Raw genomic sequence first — 25277 nt, 5'->3', positions numbered from 1 at the left:
AGAATACTGATCCCACCTCTTGTTTAGTTTTCCAGCATTTCGTATGCTCATACAAGATTAAAATTCTGATGTAGGATAAGTTGGTTTTTTTTTATTTCCCCAACTCACTGGAAGAAGTCCAATGAGGGTAGTGTCCTAAGCCCTGCCTGTCTCTCAGAGATAGAGACCTAAATCCAGGCTGCAGGGAGGCACTTATCTCTGCTAATGATCCATGAATGGGAACCCCTCTCCTGGAGATAGATGGAACTTGTTTTCTGTGGGAATGAGTTAGGCACCTGCCTCACTCCACACACACTGTGGGGAGGAGGTGCCTTCTCTCCCCCCTCCTCCCCCTCCGCCCTCCCTTACAACTTTTAGCCCAGTGGTTAGAGTGTTGCCTGGGATGTGGGGGACCCAGGTGTTCTTCTCCCCCCCGCCTCCTTCTGCTGGAGGGGGAGAAGGAGACACAGAGGTAGGACTTGAACGGGTGTGCTCTAACCATTGAGATATGGGATATTCTAATGTGGAGTTCCCTCAGTCTCTTCTTTCGAAGCTGTTCCACTATGGATACATAATGAAAGAGTGATGGGATCAATGGGACTGGACCCTGGGTCTGCTCTGGCTGAGTGACTGTTCTGCTGTGGATGAATAGTTTAATAGTCACTGACCAGAGAGATTGACATTTCATGATGGTGGTTAGGGCATCTACCAGGGAGGTGGGAGACCCAGGGTCTAGTTCCCTTGCTTCAGTCACTCCTTTATTTATCCACAGTGGAACAGCTGCAACCGTAGAATTTGAGTGAGCCCCACATCAGAATATCGCATAGCTTCATGGTTAGAACACTCCTGCCTGCAACTGAGGCAGAAGAATGCTTCTCTTCCCGCAGTTCATGGATAGCTCTGGAGCTTAGATAGGAGATGTGTCTGGGTGCCTAGAGAATCAACATTGAGAATGCCCAGTGATGCCTATGGAACGTTTTTACCTTGAAAACTTAGATGCCGAGTTTAGGTGCCTACAGGACTGGGCAGGAGTTTCGTGGATTGCAGTAGAGCCTAAATCTGGGATTTAGGCAGCTAAATCTAAGGCTACGTCTTCACTACAGGGGGGGGGGGTCGATTTAAGATACGCAAATTCAGCTACGCGAATAGCGTAGCTGAATTCGACGTATCGCAGCCGACTTACCCCGCTGTAGGGACGGTGGCAAAATCGACCTCTGCGGCTTCCCGTCGACGGCGCTTACTCCCACCTTCGCTGGTGGAGTAAGAGCGTCGATTCGGGGATCGATTGTCGCGTCCCGACGAGACGCGATAAATCGATCCCCGAGAGGTAGATTTCTACCCGCTGATTCAGGCGGGTAGTGTAGACCTAGCCTAAGACTTAAGTGCCTTTGTGTCTTGGGGGCCATAGTTCTTAACTGGCAAGTTAACAAGACTCGCTTGCTAAATAAACCCATATGTTTAACCCCTTCTGGTCTTAAACCTGGAGTAGCAAGCTTTCTTTCCTAAATCCAGTTTGTGGGTGCTCTTGATACAGATGAGTTCTTTATAGAAACCTGAAGGCCTAAAATAGGTAATTGCATTCTTTCTCTAATTATAATCTCACACAATAAGTATTTCTGTCTTTGTTTCAAAAGGTAAACCTATTTTTGTTTTCAATTTTATTTTTAACCCTTTTGTGGCTGTCTAGATATTTTAGAAAACTGTGATAGTAAAAGATTATTTAAGTCTAAAATATTGACTTGCTGCTTTGAAAAGATTGGGAAAGGGTGAATTGTGACGTTGTACACAATAGAGTGGTTGTCAGTAAAACTTCATTTCCCACACTTAACCACATAATGGTATTGGAGACAGTGTAGTTGTGATCTGCATTCTCAGTGGACCATCTCAGTTTTAAAATTTTTATTAAAGCTAATGTTAAAATTATATAATACACAGATTGAGAAGTGTCTGTTCATTTGGGTATAGTGCTAGATTATCCACAAATACAAAGTTTGTTTTTAAAAGTCATATGATACGTTAGTACATAATCAGCAATAATTCAAATTTAGGTGAATAAATTTAAGACAGTTTAGATATTAGTGTCCAAGTATTCGGGTACATCATTCATGAAAAGTTGTACAGAGATTTGGTTGTGGAAAGCAAAATATATCAATGAGCGAAGACTGTCCCTCATACGGCCACAGGCGCCAACTTTCCTTGGTGCTGGTGGGTGCTCGTGCCCGCCCCGACTCCGCCCCCTCCCTGCCCCATTGGACCCCTCCCCAAATCCCCGGCCCCGCCTCTTCCCCGAGCACGCCGCGTTCCTCTTCCTCCCCCTCCCTCCCACCGCTTGCTGCGTGAAAAGCTGTTTCGTGGCGCAAGCGCTGGGAGGGAGGAGGGAGAAGCTGGACTCTCTGGCGCACTTAGGGGAGGAGGTGAGCTGGGGTGGGGGAGCGGCACGGGGAGCACCCACCAATTTTTTTCTGTGGGTATTCCAGCCCCGGAGCACCCATGGAGTCGGCGCCTATGTATACAGTAAGGCCCAAATCATGCAAAGATGCACATGTATAGTTTTTATGCCTGCGAGTAATCTCATTGGGTGAAATCTTGGTCCCATTGAACTTAAGGGTTTTACTGTTCACTTCTAGCAAGAAACCGACAAAAACAATGACCACATAGAAGTCATTTAATTAGTGATTTAAAAAATGCATTACAATTTTCTATTCTACGGAATTATTGTGTTAAGAGGAAATCTTAGCAATATTTCTTAAGATGGAGCTTTGCAAAATAAAATCTACTCTTTTGACAGCTGGAAGATGGACATACTTTATTCGATTACAATGTTGGACTAAACGACATCGTTCAGCTTTTGATACGGACTGAGTCTGATGCTCCTACCACTTCCTTGACTAATAAGGATGGAGAAGTCAACCCGTGTGCTGTTGCCAACTGTAAGAACAAAGTCAAGAGAACAACAGGGAGTGGATCGCCCAATCAGCCATCTACATCTGCTCGGTCATTTCTCATTGATCCTGGCATTGGATTGTATAAGGTATTTGCAAGTTTTGAAATCATCTTGTTTTGTATTTCTAGGTTCAGTTCTATAGCTTATATAGACCCAGATCCTTGAAACACTCTCATGTGCTTAACCTTAAACATGAGCATAGACCCACTGACTTCAAATTTAACATTAAGCATGTGTATAAGTATTAAGAGAATCAGGGCCAGTTGTACTGTATGGATTATTTTAATTAAAGATTTGTTAAAAATGATGATCACACATCTGCTACAGCATCCAGGTACAGTAGGTAACTTCACTATGATGGGATTTAGGTGTTTAGTTTCTGTCTAAGGCTCTGATCAGTATACTGAAGGCACATACTTAAGGTTAGACATGTGTAAGTAACTTGCTGAACTGGACCTAAAATAGTAAGCCATCTTACTACAAAAATGTTTAGATTTAAATTTGCACAGTAAGAGGTCAAATGTATTAGAAAACCTTGGTCTTTTTTTCTCCTCATCTCATCTGGGCAGATGATCTAGTCTTGCTGCAATGTAGATAGACAAACTAGAAGTTACAGATTTCATGGTAGGCAGCCTCTTTTCTGCTTTGTCCAGCGTCTGTCTACCTTGTGAGAAATTTGAGAGCTGTCTTGTGTGCAGGGTAGTGTTCAAGGCGATAGAAGAAAAGTGTGCTACTTATGTCCTAGCTGAGGCTTACAATTTGAGTTGCAAGTTGGAGAAACATCTTCATGAAGCTCACTCTCCTGATATGAAGTCACTTTAATATGTCCTAGAAGTTGTTGTTACAATATCAGTGTAACAGATGGGAGATACTTTTCTGATCATACCTCACTTGCACTATCCAACAACATCCCACACAATCGGCATTATAACACCACCAGCTAGGAAGCAAGGAGGCGAAAAACCTGTCAACTACATCTGATATAAAGACACTGGCTTTCCCACTTCCTATCCACTAATTTTCCCTCTTCTTTCTTTCTTACACTAGAAGCATAAAGCCTGTTCTTCAACTCCTGTGCTCCCTTTTCCCCTTTCATTAGGGCTATATCTACACTACGCAGCTTTTAGCAACACGGCTGTGTCGTTACAGCCGTGCTGCTAAAAGGCACACAGCGTAGCTGCTGTTTGTCAGCTCTTCTGCTGACCAAAAAAAACTTCCACCCCCAACGAGTGGCGTTAGCTTTGATGGCAGGAGAGCACTTCTGCTGACGAAGCGCTGTTCACACGGGCGCTTGTCGTCGGCAGGACTTTTGTCTTTCAGAGGTGTTAACCCGCCCGTCCCCCCAAAGACACAAGTTTTGTCGTTCAGTTGCCAGAGTAGACATAGTCTAGAAGAAGACAAAGGATGAAGGAAAATACCACAAATCAGAAAGAACCTAGAAAAGATGGATTTCTCAGAGAGATGCCAAAATAAACACTTATCAATATCCTTTAGGAAATTACGGTAGGGGCTTTCTTAAGTTATTTTATTTTCTAACCTCCTTTTTTTAGGGTGAAAAGGAGAAGGTAAATTATCCTTCTTGCACAGAAAGGGACCACCTGATTGCCTTATCTGCCTCCATGAACCATCTCCATGGAGGCAGTTAGAAAATTCTGCCATCACGATGTTGTTGAGGACTGTCAAATCTTCTCTAAGATCGCCTTCAAGCACTTTGGTTTTAGGATCTACAGAAAAGTATTTAATATACAGATAACGGGGGGAGGGATAGCTCAGTGGTTTGAGCATTGGCCTGCTAAACCCAGGGTTGTGAGTTCAATCCTTGAGGGGGCCACTTAGGGATCTGGGGCAAAAATCTGTCTGGGGATTGGTCCTGCTTTGAGCAGGGGGTTGGACTAGATGATCTCCTGAGGTCCCTTCTAACCCTGAGATTCTGTGTGAATGCAGGTGTTAAATTCCTTGCAGTTTCTAGATGTCAGGTGCATTCTGTTGACTAGGTATCCTTCCCTAAACATTCCAGTTAAATGGCAGGTTATAAGAGTTTATTCAAGCCAAAAATATAATTTAAAAAAAAATTCTGCTCAATGGAAAGGAACGTAAACTATGACATGCTTAGGTATAAGATGGCAAAAAGTATTTTTGTGTCTCACTACTTGCTTTATAAACATTGAGAAATACTTTACCTAGAAGTAGGAAGCCTGTAAGAGAGTCATTGGATCTGCTAGACTATCGGGTCAAGGGATGAATTGTTGAGGATTAAAAACATTGCAGAGAAGTTGAACGCTTTCATTGCATCAGTCTTGACAACAGAGGATGTGTAGATGGCTTTTGTTCTCAAGTAACTAAAAGGAAGGTGCTGTCAGAAACTGTGGTATCCAAAGAAAAGGTGTTGTAAGAAAAGTGATAATTTAATTTGCAGCAAGTCACCAGGACCAAATGCTATTCTCCAGAGTTCTGAAGGACCTTAAGAATTAAGTAGCTTAGCTGCTAACAAAAATATACCGGTCATTAAAATCAGCAACTTTGCTAGAGGGTTTTTTAAAGTGCTAGGCGTGATGTTGAAAATTCCAGATCCTAACATCACTACCAGGTATAGTAGTTGAAATAATTTCAAACAGTTATTAAACACTTAGATTAAATATCATAGGGCTAAACCAGTGTTGTGTCTGTGCCTCTCCTAATTGAATTCTTGAAGGAGCAATAAAGATATAGTTTACTTGGACTTTCCATAAACCTTTGGCAAAAATCCTTTTATGAGACTTTATGAAGGAAACTGAGTAGTTATTCTTTGAGTGATATCCCTGTGGGTGCTCCACTGTAGGTGCAGCCGCACCCCCTGCACCTGGGATCAGAAGTCTTCACTAGCTGTGCCTGTTGGACTGCACATGTGCACCTCCCCTCTGTCGTGTGTGTGCAGGATGTGTATATATAGTGCTGTGCGGTCCAACCACCCCCAGTTCTTTGTCTACTGCCTTTGGTCTGGGATGGAATCCACTAGCAGAGCCAGCTTCTCCTATTCCCTTGTATATAGTGCCTTACCTGATAGTGTAGCTAGTTGTTTTTCTTGTTCTTCCTTCTCCTTCTATCTGTATAACATTTTTTTTTTTAAAACAACTTTTATCTTTACAGTTCTCCTAGATTAGGCTTCTGTTTTTCCCACTTCCCAACTGGAAGCCCTTTTCCCTTCACTCTTAGGCCTGGCTCTCCTGGGTTTAAGAAGTTCATCTTATGCGGGGCTGCCTTCTCAATAATGGATGGCCACCCACAGTGTATCTGCTGTCTGGGAGAGGGACACGTTCCTCAAAAGTGATCCCACTGCCTCGACCTGAAACCCAGAGCCAGAAAAGATAGGGACCTTGGATTGAAACTTCTCATGGAGAAATCACTTCTTCCGGCATCAGACCCGAACTCTTCCCCAGAGAGGCCCTCATGTTCTACCAGGTCATTTGTCAACCCCACTCTTCCATGCCCTGTCAAGAGAGTCATCCTGTGAGCATGCGGATGACAAGAAATGGGCTTCCTCCTCTTCCTCCTCCTCCTCGTCTCACTCTGAGCCACAGCCCACCAGAACACTGTCCCCAGCTAGGTTGGTGGCTTCAACCTCATTTGACAGGGAACATAGCTCCAGGCCTTGTCTAAGTATCTCTGGTACTAGCTTAAAGAAACCTGTCTAAAGTCCCTATCCAGGCAGACCTTCAGCCCTTGGTGCTGTTTCCCAGCTTTGAGGACCGAGGCAGCCCACTTGCAGGAGCTACAGCACTAATGCCATTTCTGGCACCAACAAAGCCATTGGCACCAGGCAAGTCTTTGGCACCAGCTAAATCTCTGGTGCCATCTTCTGAAACTTCAGGGATGTAGACCCTCTCTTTGGCGCTGGTCTTACAACAGCACTGATGATGTTCCTTCCTCCTCCACAAGACTTCAGATACCTAAAGACCTTCTGATATCTGATGCTCCTGAGTATCCCCTTCTTCGACTGGACCTCCCTCCACTTCTACCCTCCTCTCTAGACTCTCAACATTCCTCCCTCTCTTCGCCGAGGATCTTCCCCAGCGAGGAGGAGGACGAGGGCAAATTGCACCAGGTTATCCTCGCTATACGACCCCCCCAATCCTGGCAGGGACCACCATGGATGCAGCCACATGTGCCACTCCCACTAAACTGGCCATATTGGGACCCTTGGGCTATTTACGGGGCACCATTCAGGAACCCTCCCAGAGATCAAAGCTGGAGACCTACTCCTCCCTTCTCCATTGGCGTCTTGCCATCAGGAAGTTGAACCGTCACCAGTACCAACTGAGGAGGAAGATGAGGAAAAAGCAGGCTTCCCCAACTTTACATTTTTCCTCCTCCTCACCTGAGAAGGCGATTATGCCTCCATCCCCTACATCTGCCGATAACTTCAGGCACTTTCAAGATCTATTCCATAGGATTGTAGACTCCCTACAGATCCCACTGGAGGAAGTCAAAGACTGGTAGCATAAACTGCTGGATATCCTCCACACATCCTCTTCCGCAAAGATCACACTACCAATCAGTGAAGCTTTTCTCGAACCTGCAAAGGTTCTGTGTTGGACCCCGTCTTCCATCCCTCTGACCTGCAGACACGCTGATAGAAAATATTACATTCCAGCAGAGGATGCTGAGTTTTTATTTTCGCATCCCACCCCAAATTCTTTAGTGGTCAGTGTGGCACAGGAGAGAGGCCGTTAGTACCAATCTTGATCTAGCCATCCAGACAGAGTGGAAACGCCTGGACTTATTTTGATGCAAGACATACTCTTCAGTCACGCTACAGTTGAGGATTTCAAATTATGAAGCTCTCATGGCCAAATATAATTATCTAAACTACTTTAAATTGGAGAAACTTAGCCATGATTGATCAGAGACTAAAAAGGAGCAATTCCATTCCTTGATAGTGGAGGGACACCACCTAGCCTGTATGGCCCTACAAGCCTCATTTAGACTCTCTAGTCACCGATCCATTGCAACTGCTATGGTCATGAGACTTGCATCATGGCTACATCTCTTGGGCTTTCCTAAGGAGATACAAACCACAGTATAGGACGTACCATTCAAAGGACAGAAACTATTCTGGGAACACACAGATAACTCTCTGCACTCCCTTAAAGACTTCCAAGCTACACTTCATTCTCTCAGGATATACACACCAGAACCAGAGACACACTTGGGGAAGTACCAACTCCCCTCATGATCCCGAACCCAACAGTACACCCCTCAGTGACATTACCACACCCAATGACGTTGACAAAAAGCTCCAACTAAATGTAGACTCCCCCCACTTCTGAATGGGCTACCTCTCACTCACCAGCACCAAAGCAACTATTTTGAAGGTGTGGTCGAGGCCCTGAGAAGCCTTCCCTTGTTCCAGTCATCCTCACCATCTCTGATGTTCCAACAGTTTGGCAACCGACTAGCTCCGTTTTTCCCATCTTGGAGTCTAGTCACCTCATCACATGGCAGCAGCCATATTTGTGGTCAGACACGCAAGACTGCACATGCGATGTCTTCAAGCATGGCTCCATTCCGTATACCTCCCCCACAAACACAGCATTCACAAACTTTTATCTATGTCAGGGTGAGTCAAGGATTCACTACTGTGATGGACACAGCCCAACAAGGTCTGTGTTGGAGTTCTGTTCCTATCACCATCAGCAGCTATGATCCTAACCACCGATGCCTCCTTAATTGCTTGGGAAACGCATCTACACAAACACATAGTGCAGAGCAGATGGTCGTCGACCGAATCCATCTTACGCATCAACCTCCTAGAGCTACGAGCGGTCTGCGATGCCTGCTGATGTTTCCTACTTCTTCTCAAACAGTATACCGTAAGAGTGTTGACGGACAATCTTGCCTTCATGTATTATATCAACAGGCAGGCGGGGTGAGGTACCACTTGTTATGCACGGAGACAATCGAACTGTTGTTCTGGATAAACCAGTTCCACATTTCTATTTCAGCCACGTACCTTCTGGGACACCAGAATACCACCGCAGACATACAAAGCAGGACATTCTCACACGATCACAAGTGGGAGCTGGATATGCGAGCACTTCACCCCATATTCAACCATCCCACCATAGATCTTGGACACTCACCACAACTCCTGTTGCCCTCAATTCTGTTCCAGAGTGGGACTGGGGCACAGATTGCTGCGGGATGCATTCCTCATAACATGGGATGCACTTCTCCTGTAATCCTACCCCCCCCCTTCCTGTCTTCGCAAAATACAGGCCGACTGAGCGCAGGTCATACTAATAGCTCCAACCTGGCCACAACAGGCCTGGTATACTTACCTTCCACGCGTGATGGTATGCTGACTGATTTCTCTCCACCTAACACTGTGGCTCCTCTCACAGGACTCAGGATGCATCCCAATCCAAATGCTCCCCCTCAAAGCCTGGCTCCTCTTTTGGTGTCAGGATATTGACTGCATCTGAGCAGGTTAACAGATGCTTTTGAATAGCAGATGTGACACGACTAAACACGTGTACATTCACAATGAGTTTTTATTGCTGGTGCGCCTCACGCCTGGTTGATGCAGCAGAGTTATTCTTGATTACATTCTACACCTTAAGCAGTCAGGATTGGCCAATAGTTCTATTAGGGTACAGTTGACAGCAATCTCTTCTTTTCATTCCCTCATTGATGGCCACTCCATCTTCGCATACCTGCTCACGAAGCACTTCTTGAAGGGTATTGAAAAATCTCTTATCCTCATATACGAGACCCTACCCCGGCCTGGAACCTAGCCCAGTCCTATGTTCTCTGTCTAGATCAGTGTTTCTCGGATACGGCCACCGTGTGGCTGCATACGGCCACCAGGGGCTTTTCTTGCGGCCACAGCCTCCTGGGCAGTGATTGGGGGGGGGCAAGGCAGCAAGGAGGGGTTGGGCCCTGCCTCCCTCTTGAGCCACAAACATTGGAGGAGCAGACAGCCATTGTGAGTTCCCCACCTTCCTGGGGGTGGTGGAGCTCAGGCTTCCGGCTTCAGCCCTGGTGTGGCGGGCAGCAGGCTCTGGGCACACGGTAGTGGGCTCTTACCGTGGGGCTTCAGGCTCTGGGCTTTGGCTGCAAAGCGGCGGGCTCCATCCCCTGACCGCTGGGCTTCAGGCTACGGCTGCTGGGCTTTGGGCTCGGGCTCACGCCCCCTCCACCTTATCAACCCTGTCCCCCGCTGCCGCCCCTGGCCCCTCACCCATCCACCCCATCACCATTGGCTTCCACTGCTTCCCTACCCATGTTCCCATCCAAGGCTTAATTTGTCCCCCAGCTTGCCAGGGCTGAGTAAGTCTGCTGTGGAAAATATTTGCATGTTTAATATCACTTTTCACTGCTTCCCAGCTAGCTAACAAGTCTGGTTTGAAAAGTGACATTAACAAACATACAAATATCACTTTTCACAGAAGCAGACTTACTAGCTAGCAAGTCTTTTTAAAAAAAACCTTGCAACCAAAAAAGCAAAAGAAACCACAACAAAAAAGATAAGAACATGCAAAGCACCTTATTTGTGTTTTTATTCTGTTACGGCTCTCATGGCATATCCACCATAAGTGTTTTATAAAGACAAAGTTACACTACGCCCACACCCAAGATTCTTACCTAAGGTCCCAACATCTTTTCATCTCAAACAACTGATACACTTCCCTTTCTTTTTCCTGACGCCTCACAGTAATCAACAGGAGGCAGCGCTACACACCCTGGACGTGTGGCATGCATTGGCCTTCTGCTTGGACAGGACTATACCCTTCCGGAAATCACCACGATTATTCCTCTCCACCACCGAAAGTTCCAGAGGCACTGCTATATCTAAACAACGCCTTGCTAAATGAATCTCAGCATATATGTTTATCTTGCGAACTTCACAAGAGACAACCAACGCAATCAGAACACGTTCCACACGATCGCTATCTACCTCGATTGCCTTCCTTAATAATGTCCCCGTGGATGACCTTTGTAAGGCTGCCACATGGGCATTGACAGACACTTTTGCCTAGTACTACACTCTTACGCACGAGACCTCAACGGACACTGTCCTCGTATCTGCTGTCCTATCCGCAGCTGTGCAGTAACATCTTCCTCCCCTTTGCTTCGGAGCCGAAAACATAATCTCTGTAGCAGAGAAGGAACTGGGGGGCGGTCTGACTGCACAGTGCTGTATGTACATCCCACGCATAGTGCAAGAGAGGGGAGGTTCACGTGTGGTCCGATAGGCACTGCTAGTGAAGATCTGAAATCCCAGTTGTAGATCCTCCAGGTGCAGCCAGGTAATATAGTTTGCCTTTCAGGCCCACATTAACTCTTTCATCACTTGTGTGGAATATGCACCCTATCACAGTAAAATTCAAAAAGATTTATACATGCTTTTAGAATAATAAGAGGGCAAAATTGTGTAAGTGCTATAAACATTCAACCTTGAGAACTTAACTTCCTTGGAAGAACAAGTTTGAAGGAAACTTCTCCATAATCATGCTTGCATAATTGTCCATTATAGTGGATTTGTATCTTATGAAACATTTGGTACTGACCAGTGTCTGATTAGTTATGCAATTCCTATGTCCCTTCTCCAGCCTACTATATTGGATCCCTACCTCAAGATTTATAACAATCATGCTTCCATCAGTTTGCATTTTTGCTGGTGAGTAGCTCTCAACAATGCTTCAGCAGATTTGGTTGTTTTCAATTTCTAAGTTTTGGCGAGTCTTTTTTTACATTTTGTTGCAATCCTCTTCCTGTAGCATCAGGTCACTTTAAGAGGGTGATAAGAGGTTCTCAATTTTGCCACTTTGGCTTTGTACCAACTATTCATTTCGTTCTGAGAGCACTTGTGGCATGGAACTTCAAAGGTGGTCCTTCCTGACCTATGTAGCAAGGTCTCTTTAACTCTAAGACAGGGTGGGCAAACTTTTTGGCCCGATGGCCACATCTGGGTATGGAAATTGTACGGCGGGCCAGGAATGCTAATGAAATTGGGGGTTGGGGTGCGGGAGGGGGTGAGGGCTCTGGCTGGGGGAGCAGGCTCTGGGATGGGGCCAGAAATGTGGAGTTCAGGGTGTGGGAGGGGGCTCCAGGCTGGGGCAGGTGGCTGGGGTGGGGGGTGCGGGGGCTGGGGTGGGGCTGGGGATGGGAGGTTGGAGTTGCAAGAGGATGCTCTGGGCTGGGACCGAGGGGTTCAGAGGATGGAAGGGGCATCAGGGCTGGGGCACAGGGGGTTGGGGTGTGGGAGGGGGTCAGGAGTGCAGGATCCAGGCAGCACTTGCCTCAAGCAGCTCCCAGAAGCAGCGGCATGTTCCCCCTCTGCCTCCTATACGGAGGCATGGCCAGGCCGCTCTTGGGGCGGGGGCAGCATGTGGAGCCCCCTGGCTGTCCTTACGCGTAGGAGCCAGAGCGGGGACATGCCACTGCTTCCGGAAGCAACATGGAGCCACTGCATGCACGGAGCGGGGCAAGCCCCTGACCCTGCTCCTCGGCTGGAGCGCCGGAGCGGGCCAAGCCCCGGACCCTGCTCCCCGGCAGGAGCTCGAGGAGCCAGAGCGGGGACATGCCACTGCTTCCGGAAGCAACATGGAGCCACTGCATGCACGGAGCGGGGCAAGCCCCTGACCCTGCTCCCCGGCAGGAGCTCGAGGGCCATGATTAAAACGTCTGAAGGGCCGTATGCAGCCCCAGGCCGTAGTTTGCCCACCCCTGCTCTAAGAGGTACTTTTGGCATGTCATCTGTGTTCCTCATGCATGCTAGTACCTTTGGGTGGCCTGTTCCTTTTGGACTTCAAAGACTGTTTAGATCCAGGACAAAGAGTTCTAGAGTGTCTTTTCTTTTAGCATCTCCTGATAATTTGGATAACATTTCTACCTGTTTTGAATCTCTATTGCTGTCAAATTATCTTGTCTCAATTTTTAAAGTCAAATAAGTTCTACTTAATTATTTTAGAACTGTAGCAAGATCGAAACTCACCGGTGCAGTGCCTCCTGCTGGTCATCTGGGAATTAGCGCTTTTCCAGTCTTGGAGCGCCCTCTGCTGGCCGGTGGCTCACCTTCCTCAGGCCCCCGTGTCCCTCCCAAACCCCAGTGCCCCTTTACCTTGGGGTTCTGCCCCAGCAGTACCCCCACATTCCGGGTTTCCCCTCTGAGGGGAACCCCCTACCTCTATGCCCACATTGCCTCAGTGGCTACAGCCAGTCATCACCAAGCCCCCTCTCACTGGGGCAGACTGCAGTCTGTACTGACCACTCATAATTGGCAAGGGGGTTGGACCAGCTGCTTCTGCCTATTCCAGGGCTGCACCTCCCAGCCCCAGTACCTGCATAGACCTTTATCAAGGCCTCAACCTGGGGAGTTACCAGGCTGGAGCTCCCCAGCGCCTCTTGCCCTTCCCCAGCACTGCTCTGTCCAAGGTACCCTTTGCTCCTTCAGCAGCTAGAGAGAGACATTGACCCATCTTCTCTCTTAGGGCTTCTTATACAGAATCAAACCCGCTCCTGATTGACTCCCCGTGGCAGCCCTTTCCCACGGCTGTTTTTAACCCCTTCCACACTGGAGCAGGGTGACTGCCCCACTACAAGAACATTCAGTAAACTTTGGTATTTCTATATTTTTACAGTATTGGCAATAATAAAAGCTCCTTTATTCTTGATACAACTGTATGCCCACAGCTTGAATTGCCATGATTTCTTTTCTGAAATATGGGACTCTCTAATCAATATTTACCTGAATATTCCAGTGCTGTGTTACACAGTTGGTTGCTTTTTTTCATATATAGGCTTGGAAGGATTAGATTTTTATCAGTAAATGTCAGTTTCACTATATGCAAACAAAAATCCCTGCCATTAATATTAATGTACAGATAGGCAGAGTGAGAAAGATGCTGCTTGAGAGCTTATTAGCTTGATTTAATGATATTTACTTTGCATATTTTGACATGTGATGTTGATAATTTGTATTGTAAAGCTATAATTTTTCTTATCTCAACTTCTCCTGTTATTAAATAATTGTCAGTCCCTCCCCCCCCCCCCATTGTCTGGCTCTCCCATAATTTCTCACAGCTGTGAAATTTAAATTGATACAAATAAATAATGCTTAAAACTAAACATTGATATTATCCATCAAAATTATTATAAAAATTGAATTCTGGCAAGACTATGTATATGTATTATTTATTGCAAGTTTGGCTCTGCTATTTGAAATCTCTATTTGTGGTTAATTTCTTTAAATTAAAACCAATGATTTTGGTAGTTCCTGATTACTGTAGACCAGTGGTTCTCAAACTTTTGTACTGGTGACCCCTTTCCTATAGCAAGTCTCTGAGAGTGACCCCCTTATTAAATTAAACACACTTTTTTTTTTTTTTTTTTAATATATTTAACACCATTATAAATGCTGGAGGCAAAGCAGGGTTTTGTGGTGGAGGCTGACAACTCGCGACCTCTTCCCCACTCCCCCCCCCCCCCCATGTAATAACCTCAGACCCCCTTGAGGGGTCCCGACCCCCAGTTTGAGAATCCCTGCTGTAGACAAAATTCACTAACGTCTGGATGGGGTATGCTAGTGTAAATGGTGCACTGTGTTTAAGGATCGTGATTTGTGTGTGGTGTGTTTTTTTTTTTTTTTTTTTTTTTAAAGGGCGGGGGCACATTTGCATAAGCAAGTGGGAGAGCAGTAGAGTAGACACAAGGGGTCAGCATAGCAGCTAAACTGAGCAGAACTGGCCCAAAAAATGGGAGGTAGCCAGAACAGCTGTTGTGTGTTGATTCTATAGGTTTGAGGTTCTAGCATGTATCTTAGGGTATGTCTACACTATGAGAGTAGTTCGATTTTACTTAAATCAAATATGAGGAATCGATATTACAAAGTCGAACGTGTGTATCCACACTAAGGGCAGTAATTCGACTTTGTGAGTCCACACTAACGGGGCAAGCGTCGACATTGGAAGCGGTGCACTGTGGGCAGCTATCCCACAGTTCCCGCAGTCCCCGCTGCCCATTGGAATTCTGGGTCGAGCCCCCAATGCCTGCTGGGGAAAAAAATGTGTCGAGGGTGGTTTTGGGTAACTGTCGTCATCCAACCGTCACTCCCGCCCTCCCTCCCTGAAAGCGCCGGCGGGCAATCATTTCGCGCGCTTTTCTGGTGAGTGACAGCGCGGACGCCACAGCACTGCAAGCATGGAGCCTGCTGCGACCATCGCTGCAGTTATGGCCATTGTCAACACCTCGCACCTTATCGTCCACCTTTTCCAGAGGCAGATGCTGAGAAATCGGGCGAGGAGGTTACGGCATCGCGGTGAGAACATGAAGTCTGAGAGTGGCACAGACCTCTCGCAAAGCACGGGACCCCACGCCGTGAACATCATGGTGGCAATGGGTCGTGTTGATGCTGTGGAACGGCGATTCTGGGCCCGGGAAACAAGCACGGACTGGTGGGACCGCATAGTGCTGCAGGTCTGGGATGAATCACAGTGGCTGCGAAACTTTCGGATGCGGAAGGGAACTTTCCTGGAACTTTGTGAGCTGCTGTCCCCTGCCCTGAAGCGCAAGGACACCTGGATGCGAGCAGCCCTGACTGTCCAGAAGCGAGTGGCCATAGCCCTCTGGAAGCATGCAACGCCAGACAGCTACCGGTCAGTCGCGAACCAATTTGGCGTGGGCAAATCTACCGTGGGGGTTGCTGTGATGCAAGTAGCCAACGCAATCGTTGAGCTACTGCTGTCAAAGGTAGTGACCCTTGGAAACGTGCAGGTCATCATAGATGGCTTTGCCGCGATGGGATTCCCAAACTGCGGTGGGGCTATAGATGGAACTCGCATCCCTATCCTGGGACCGGACCACCAGGCCAGCCAGTACATTAACCGAAAGGGCTACTTTTCAATGGTGCTGCAAGCACTGGTGGACCATAGAGGACGTTTTACAAACATCAACGTCGGATGGCCGGGCAAGGTTCATGACGCTCGTGTTTTCAGGAACTCTGGTCTGTTTAGACGGCTGCAGGAGGGTATTTACTTCCCGGACCACAAAATAACTCTTGGGGATGTGGAGATGCTTATAGTGATCCTCGGGGACCCAGCCTACCCGCTAATGCCCTGGCTCATGAAGCCCTATACAGGCGCCCTGGACACTGAAAAAGAACTCTTCAACTACCGTCTCAGCAAGTGCAGAATGGTGGTGGAGTGTGCTTTTGGACATCTCAAGGGGAGATGGAGAAGCTTACTGACTCACTCTGATCTCAGCGAAACCAATATCCCCATTGTTATTGCAGCTTGCTGTGTGGTCCACAATCTCTGTGAGAGCAAGGGGGAGACGTTTATGGCGGGGTGGGAGGTTGAGGCAAATAGCCTGGCTGCTGATTACGCCCAGCCAGACAGCCGTGCGATTAGAAGAGCCCAGCGGGACGCGCTGTGCATCCGGGAGGCTTTGAAAGCTAGGTTCCTCAGTGAGCAGGGTAACCTGTGACTATTAACTTTGTTTAAAGAGAAGCTGAACCTGCCCCCGTTTCTTTACCCAGTTTATGTTGACTATCCTCTGCAGCTACATACCCCGTTCACCCCGTCCCCCCCCTTCCAACACACGTTTAAAAATAAAATACATGGAACTTTGTTAATGAACACCGTTGTCTTTATTACGGGTTTCGCGGTAAAGGGTTGAAACTGGGACGCAGACTGTGGTGGGGAGCGGGCGTAGTGATGGAAAGAACGCTTATAAACTCGAGGAATGACAGGCTCCTGCTCCTAGAGCGGTCCGCAGTGCTGGACTGGTTGTTTCAACGGAGCCTGCCACCCCTCCTTTTCGGGACTGTGTGTGTGGGAGCTATGTGACTTTGTGGCGGGGGAGGACGGTTACAGATCCCCTGCTGCGTGGCTCTGTGATCCAGGATAAGGACCGCTGCATAAGATCTCTAACCGCCCTCCCCCGCCACAAAGTCACATAGCCCACCCCCACACAACATGAAAACCACCTCCCAGACTGACCAGGGTGCCTAGTGACTGCAATGTGTGTGTGACCTGCTGCTGAACCTGCCCCCGTGTCTGTACCCTGGTAAAGGTGACTGTCCTCTCCAATTACCAACCCCCTTCCACCCTTCAAACACACTCTCCTGTAAAAGAACATGATGGAAACAGTAATTAACAGAAACGTATTTTTTATTAGCAACTACACAGTTAGGGGATGAAACTGGGACGGGGGCTTAGGTGAGACGGGAAGAAAAGGACTTATAAAATTTTGGGGAATGAGAGCCTTCTGGTACTCAAGCAGTCTGCAGGGGTGGAGTGACAGTTTTCACGGCCCCTGCCGCCCCTCCTTGTTGGGACTTTGGGTGAGGGGGGTATGGGACTTTGTGGCGGGGGAGAGCGGTTAGAGAGAGACTGCAGCGGGGCTCTGTCCTCCTGCCTCCGGTCCTGCAGAACATCCACAAGGCGCTGGAGTGTGTCCGTTTGCTCCCTCATTAGTCCAAGCATCGTTTGAGTTGCCTGCTGGTCTTCCTGACGCCACCTCTCCTCCCGTTCAATGTGTGATCGATGGATTTGGGACATGTTCTCCCTCCACTGGGTCTGCTGGGCCGCCTCGGCTCGGGAGCAGCCCAAAAGTTCTGAGAACATGTCGTCCCGTGTCCTTTTCTTTCTCCACCTAATCTGCGCCAGCCTCTGGGAGGGGGATGCCAGGGTAGGTCGGGAGACAGTCGTAGCTGTGGGATGGGAAAAAGGGAGTGAATTCCTCACAAAGATAATTTTTTGTGAACAATGAACATAGTCTTTCTCTGTGAAGAAGACCATGCACAGCACCTATCACATGCGCACTCAGGACAAGGTCGAATTTTCGGCCTTCGCATTCAGTGCCTGGGGTCTTGCACTGGAGATCAGACAAGCGGGGCAGGACAGCGGAATTCGGGTAGCAGGCTGACATGGTAAGCCGTAGACTTTTGGCTGCTTAAAACTTAAATTATAGCAGTGCCCTCCTTTCATGTTCAAAGCAATGCTCCTAGCGTTGGCCAGTTCCTGCTGCTGGCAATCCGGCAAGCATGAACTCTGCCCCGTCCCACCCCCTCGCGGCTGTCCCCGGGAAAGATCCCTGTATGCTGCCCCTCTCCTGCCTCCACCGCGTGGCTGTAAACCGCCGGTTACAGTTCTGTAAAGGAACAGGCAAGCAGTCCCAACAGTAACATTCCCCTAATTCAAAGCAGGTCACCATGAGCGACATCACTCTGCTGAGGATTTCTGGGACAGAGAAAGACCTCATGCTGCGTGAAAGCCAGCAAAAACCAGGGCCGTATGCCGCCATGCTCTGCAAAGCAATGATCCCGGAGTACTTGATGATAGCCTGGCGTGGAAAAGTTTCCTACCACGGAGGACCCAATAAGGCCGCTCTCCCCAGGAACCTCATGCAAAGGCTTTCCAATTACCTCCAGGAGAGCTTCCATGAGGATTTTAGCTCTATCCCCGGACATATAGACCTTCTTTTCCAGTAGCTGCACTGGCAAGGACTAAAACGTTAAGCGCCTAGGGCAAACTAATCATGAAAAACCCATTGTTAATATTGTTAAAATTCCTGTTCTGTTCAAAATAAATGTTTACATGTTTTAAACACTTACCGACTGATCCTTCCCCTGATTCTGGCTCCGGGTTAACGCCTGGGGACGGTTGGTAGGGGATCTCTGTGAGGGTGATGAAGAGATCCTGGCTGTCGGGGAAATCAGCGTTGTAAGCGCTGTCGACTGCCTCGTCCTCCTCATCTCCTTCCTCATCTTCCCCGTCCGCTAACATCTCCGAGGAACCGGCCGTCGACAATATCCCATCCTCAGAGTCCACGGTCAGTGGTGGGGTAGTGGTGGCGGCCGCACCTAAAATGGAATGCAGTGCCTTGTAGAAACGGCATGTCTGGGGCTGGGATCCGGAGCGTCCGTTTGCCTCTTTGGTCTTCTGGTAGCCTTGTCTCAGCTCCTTGATTTTCACGCGGCACTGCGTTGCATCCCGGCTGTATCCTCTCTCTGTCATGGCTTTTGAGACCTTCTCATAGAGCTTTGCGTTCCGTCTTTTCGAGCGCAGCTCCGAAAGCACGGACTCATCGCCCCACACAGCGATCAGATCCAAGACTTCCCGATCAGTCCATGCTGGGGCCCTCTTTCTATTCTGGGATTGCATGGTCACCTCTGCTGGAGAGCTCTGCATCGTTGCCAGTGCTGCTGAGCTCGCCACGATGTCCAAACAGGAAATGAGATTCAAACTGCCCAGACAGGAAAAGGAATTCAAATTTTCCCGGGGCTTTTCCTGTGTGGCTGGTCAGAGCATCCGAGCTCGGACTGCTGTCCAGAGCGTCAACAGAGTGGTGTACTGTGGGATAGCTCCCGGAGCTTTTAGCATCGATTTCCATCCACACCTACCCTAATTCGACATGGCCATGTCGAATTTAGCGCTACTCCCCTCGTTGGGGAGGAGTACAGAAATCGAATTTAAGAGACCTCTATGTCGAACTAAATAGCTTTGTTGTGTGGACGGGTGCAGGGTTAATTCGATTTAACGCTGCTAAATTCGACATAACCTCCTAGTGTAGACCAGGCCTTAGAGTTCTTTTGTAAATTGAAGTTGCCCTTCCACCAGCCTCCCCTAGTGTAATTCTGGACAAGGGCAGAATCCTGTCTTGGGGGCGAAGTACTTCGTTAGTACAGGCTAGATCAGGTCATGCACTTTCTATTCCTTGCACCATCTTTGCAAAATTTGATACTGTACACTGCTTTCTGTGCTCTTTCATGTCTCTTAAACAAGTGTTTTACTTGTACGTATTTATTAAATGGCTTTATTGCCATGGCTCTTTACATATTAACAATTTGAGTGACATAGGAATTTGCTTCTCTTCCTTGCAGCTGTTAAATCCTTCTAATTTCAGGTTCAGATGTGGTAAGAAATGCAGTGGAATTTGTTGGATAATATGTTCTGTTGCCTCTTGCTGATTATATATGTTACCTGATACATGCATGTACCTTTCTTTCACTTTTGAAGTCATGGCAGTACATTTTCTTCCATGATTTTTTGCTTTGTATTCATAGCTACAAGTGAGCTTGCAGTGGTGGTTTCATTTGGCTGAAAAAAACTAGAGGCCTTTTCACATGTCTCATTTAATATTCAGTTACCATGGAAACTTGCTGATACTGAACTGCATACCGCTGCAGCCGAAGTCTAGAGGCATTGTTAATGGTTTGTTACTTAGAGGCTTATTATCAGTCTTCAGAGTGCAACGGAAATAATAAAATTGCTCACCTAAGTGTTGCAGAGCAGAGGTAACACAATGGAGTGAAGTAGGTCATGGCATTGCAGATTAGCGAAAGGGGCAAACATAGGCCCATTTACACAACCACTGAAGTTAGTTTTACCACTGTCCTTAAGAGGTGTGGGGATCGGACTCATACCTTTTCCTGTTCTCACCCTTTTTCTTACCCAAATTTTTAACATTTGGGTTAATTTTATTTCTATTAGTTTTATATGATATATTTTCTCTTTTTCTAGTCTTACTTTCTAACAGATTTAGGAAATCTTAAATATTAAATACTTAAATACTCTTAAGAAGACACACATAATGGACTTGAAATTTCTTGAATTTCACTGATGCTATTTTTAATTGTCTCAAGTGGATGTTATCCCTCAAACAAAGATAACACTGGTCTACAATTTTTGAGAAGTCGTCTGCTTCAGAGATAAAATGTGCTATTTATTATGTATTTTGATGTGCTGAATTCAAATATGACAATTAAAACAACTGATTGGCTACTGTTTCTAAGATATTTAAGTTTTTACATTTCAGGTCTATGTATATTGTGTAGATAGTAGAGTTTTAATCATAAATTGTAAACCTAGGTCTTTTCATGTGTTTATGGTTGCTTTACATGATAATATTTCACCTGTCCTGTTTATGTAACACTTTAAAAATCAGCAAAAGGGTTATATAAATAAAATGTATTATGAAACAAAAGGCAAAAAACTATTATGTACATAGTTTAGTCCTATTCAGTGTCTACTCGGCGCTTCTTGGCTTGTCTCTTGTATTCATTAAATGGAGCATCTCTTGTCACTGTCCAGCAATAGTCTGCAAGCATCGATGGGCTCCATTTGCCCTGATAGCGTTTCTCCATTGTTGCAATGTCCTGGTGAAATCGCTCGCCGTGCTCGTCACTCACTGCTCCGCAGTTCGGTGGAAAAAAATCTAGATGAGAGTGCAAAAAATGTATCTTTAGTGACATGTTGCAACCAAGGCTTTTGTATGCCTTGAGGAGGTTTTCCACCAACAACCTGTAGTTGTCTGCCTTGTTGTTTTTGAGAAAATTTATTGCCACTAACTGGAAGGCTTTCCATGCCGTCTTTTCCTTGCCACGCAGTGCATGGTCAAATGCATCATCTCGAAGAAGTTCACGAATCTGAGGACCAACAAAGACACCTTCCTTTATCTTAGCTTCACTTAACCTTGGAAATTTTCCACGGAGGTACTTGAAAGCTGCTTGTGTTTTGTCAATGGCCTTGACAAAGTTCTTCATCAGACCCAGCTTGATGTGTAAGGGTGGTAACAAAATCTTCCTTGATTCGACAAGTGGTGGATGCTGAACACTTTTCCTCCCAGGCTCCAATGACTGTCGGAGTGGCCAATCTTTCTTGATGTAGTGGGAATCTCTTGCACGACTATCCCATTCGCAAAGAAAACAGCAGTACTTTGTGTATCCAGTCTGCAGACCAAGCAAGAGAGCAACAACCTTCAAATCGCCACAAAGCTACCACTGATGTTGGTCATAGTTTATGCACCTCAAAAGTTGTTTCATGTTGTCGTAGGTTTCCTTCATATGGACTGCATGACCAACTGGAATTGATAGCAAAACATTGCCATTATGCAGTAAAACAGCTTTAAGACTCGTCTTCAATGAATCAATGAACAGTCTCCACTCATCTGGATCGTGAACGATGTTGAGGGCTGCCATCACACCATCGATGTTGTTGCAGGCTACAAGATCACCTTCCATGAAGAAGAATGGGACAAGATCCTTGTGACAGTCACGGAACATGGAAACCCTAACATCACCTGCCAGGAGATTCCACTGCTGTAGTCTGGAGCCCAACAGCTCTGCCTTACTCTTTGGTAGTTCCAAATCCCTGACAAGGTCATTCAGTTCACCTTGTGTTATGAGGTGTGGTTCAGAGGAGGAGGATGGGAGAAAATGTGGGTCCCGTGCCATTGATGGTTCAGGACCAGAAGTTTCATCCTCTTCCTCTTCCTCGTCTGACTCAAGTGAGAATGATTCTGGTGCATCAGGAACCGGCAGTCCTTCTCCGTGGGGTACTGGGCGTATAGCTGATGGAATGTTTGGATAATGCACAGTCCACTTTTTCTTCTTTGACACACCTTTCCCAACTGGAGGCACCATGCAGAAGTAACAACTGCTGGTATGATCTGTTGGCTCTCTCCAAATCATTGGCACTGCAAAAGGCATAGATTTCCTTTTCCTGTTCAACCACTGGCGAAGATTTGTTGCACAAGTGTTGCAGCATATGTGTGGGGCCCACCTCTTGTCCTGATCTCCAATTTTGCAGCCAAAAGAAAGGTGATAGGCTTTCTTAACCATAGTGGTTATACTGCGCTTTTGTGATGCAAAAGTCACTTCACCACAAACATAGCAGAAGTTATCTGCACTGTTCACACAAGTACTAGGCATCTCTGCTCACTTTGGCTAAACAGAAATGTGTCCCTTTGCAAAATCAAACACTGACAAATAAGAGAGCACGACACTGTATGATTTCTAGAGCTGATATAGGGCAATTTGTTCAGCAGAGTGATGTAAGCTTCGTTATGATTGCATCATCCATGACTTCTAGGAATAACATGATGCAATTCATATCATGTATGACGCAATACCAGCTTCAGATTGCCTCATTCATTGTTTTGCCTAAAAAGCAAGTACTGTCCAAACCCAGTCATAGATTTATTCATAGATCCAGTCAAAGATGTATTTTAGTCATTTCTGGTTTAAATTGAGATCCCTTCCCTTTATAACTCACTTATCCTCCGCCATTCCCAAGTCAAGGGTCGTATATACTGACCCAGTAGCATATCTTGAAAACTAGAGCCAATCAACAATTTTAAGCATCATTTTCGTTCTCAGTGACCCAGAATTAGTAAAGTTTGACTACATTTATTTCAGAAGCATTTTGGCTGTAGAGCAGTGTAATCTATATATGAAAAATTGATCAACAAATATCTTTAACTGGTATGTGATGTTGTACTCCATATGTTTATGGAAATATGCTTAGGAGTGTAAATATAATGTAATTGGAATATGCTTTATGCAAAAGGTCTCTTGTAAGGTATCCTTACAAAGCTTATCTACTGAGGGTGTTCATCCTATTTGTATGAATGTATCATTCTTGTATCTAAAACTAGAAATATGAAGTTAACTCTGAGGTCCTATTGTAATTATGCAAAGTGTGGGCCATTAATGGTGGGTTAGAAACTTGATGGCACCCATTGACTAGGACAGTTGGCTGTAGATGGTTTATTTATCTGCAAGCCTTCGTGTGGACCTGGGGGCCAGCCTGTGGGTAATAAAGAATGAGGTCTTACAGTGACATGTGATTGTGTCACCTGATACTGGAATCAATCTTAAACCTGGTGCTTTTCCATTTAGAAGGAGGGGTGGGAACCAAGAGAGACAAAGGAGTCCCGCCTTGGGCTAAAGCTATAAAAGGGGGTGGAACAAAGGGGTCCAGTCATGAGAAATCCCCTACTTACCACTGGTGCTGGAACAAGGACTGTACCAGGAGAAAGGATTGGGCTCAGACTAGGAAGGAGTCAAGTCTGTGAAAGAAGCTTATTGGAACATCTCTAAGGGTGAGATTTACCTGTATTCAATTTCTTAAATGTATTAGGCTTAGACTTGCGGTGTTTTGTTTTATTTTACTTGTTAACTTACTTTGTTCTGTCTGTTATTACTTGAAACCACTTAAATCCTACTTTTTATTCTTAATAAAATCACTTTTGTTTATTATTGAACCCAGAGTAAGTGATTGATTAATACCTGGGGGAGAAAACAACTGTGCATATCTCTCTATCAGTGTTTCAGAGGGTGGACAATTCATGAGTTTACCCTGTATAAGTTTTATACAGAGTAAAACGGATTTATTTGGGGTTTGGATCCTATTGGGAGCTGGGTGTCTGGGTGCTGGAGACAGGAGTATCTGCCGAGTGGTTTTCAGTTAAAGCCAGCAGCTTCGGGGATGTGGTTCGAACCCTGGGTCTGTGTTGCAGTAGGCTTGCGTGTCTGGCTCAACAAGACAGAGTTCTGAAGTCCCAAGCTGACAGGGAAAATGGGCTCAGAGGTAGTTTCAGCACATCAGGTGACAGTCCCAAGGGGGTCTCTGTGACCGAACCTGTCACAATGTAGAGCCCTGAATTTAGATAATACACAAAATATCTGTTCAGCACAGATCAGAAAAGGAAGATTTTGTGCTATTACACTAATTGACTTCCTCACCACAGAAATTGAAACAGCGTTCAAATCTTCCCACTTTTTGCCTATGTAACTTGCATTTCTATGATCCAACCTTTTTTTTTTTTCTGGCTACATATCTACAACCTTTCTCTGGGTCTTCATCACACCTCTTGATTACTTTAACCACCACCACATCCTCACAGGCCATTCCAGTAGCCGTATGACTTCCTACAATCCATACAAAATGCAGCTGCTAAGATAATCTTCCTTGCATGTGAACCTGACCATCTCTCTTCTTCTTTGAATCCTTGCACTGGCTTACCCATCTTCACTGCATCAAGTGCATGCTTTTTGTGATTGCTTTCAAGGGCCTATACAACGCTGTCCCTTCTTATTTATTTCCTTTTGCCTTATCAGATCATTTCCCATCCTCTGTGATGCCAGTCTTTGTAGCCCTGTTTGTCTGCTTATCCCACAATTGTCCCCCTGCTTTCTGCAACAATACATTTTGTGCATGGAATGCCCTTCCGTAGCTGCCCCACAAAGCCATTGTACTCCTTTTTAAAAATCTTTTGTAAGTAGTTACCTTTTCTGCAGTTTCCACAAGAAGTGAACTAAGGCTGGGATTCTCCCTTCCACACAGAAGGTGGGTTGAGTCACCCTTGCCTTCTATCTCCCTCTCCTCCAAACCCAGTGGAGGGTGTTGTGCAGGTGTAGGGCCCTAAGTTCCTTCTAAGCTGTGCGGGCACGCAGCAGGCTATCAAGGGCTGTGCAACTGGGGAGAGGCGCTGCTTCCCCGGCCCTGGAGCTCCCCCGGCGGGGAGAGATGCTGCTGCCCCGGGCTGCTGTGGCAAGGAGAGGTTGGGAGGAGTTCTCTCCCTTGCCCTC

The 25277-nt window shown here is 46.5% G+C and overlaps 1 protein-coding gene across 1 annotated transcript in view; it reads left to right on the top strand.

Moving 5' to 3' along the window:
• UHRF2 (ubiquitin like with PHD and ring finger domains 2) overlaps positions 1-25277 on the top strand; it is a 178798-nt gene that overhangs the window by 33246 nt on the left and 120275 nt on the right. Inside the window, exon 2 of the mRNA XM_065406006.1 lies at positions 2768-3010. Within this exon, the coding sequence (XP_065262078.1) occupies positions 2768-3010 (243 nt within the window). The remainder of the gene's footprint in view (positions 1-2767; positions 3011-25277) is intronic.

This window comes from Emys orbicularis, chromosome 6, assembly GCF_028017835.1.
Source record: "Emys orbicularis isolate rEmyOrb1 chromosome 6, rEmyOrb1.hap1, whole genome shotgun sequence".
Lineage (NCBI taxonomy): Eukaryota > Metazoa > Chordata > Testudines > Emydidae > Emys > Emys orbicularis.
This window is presented reverse-complemented; position numbering and strand designations above follow the sequence as displayed.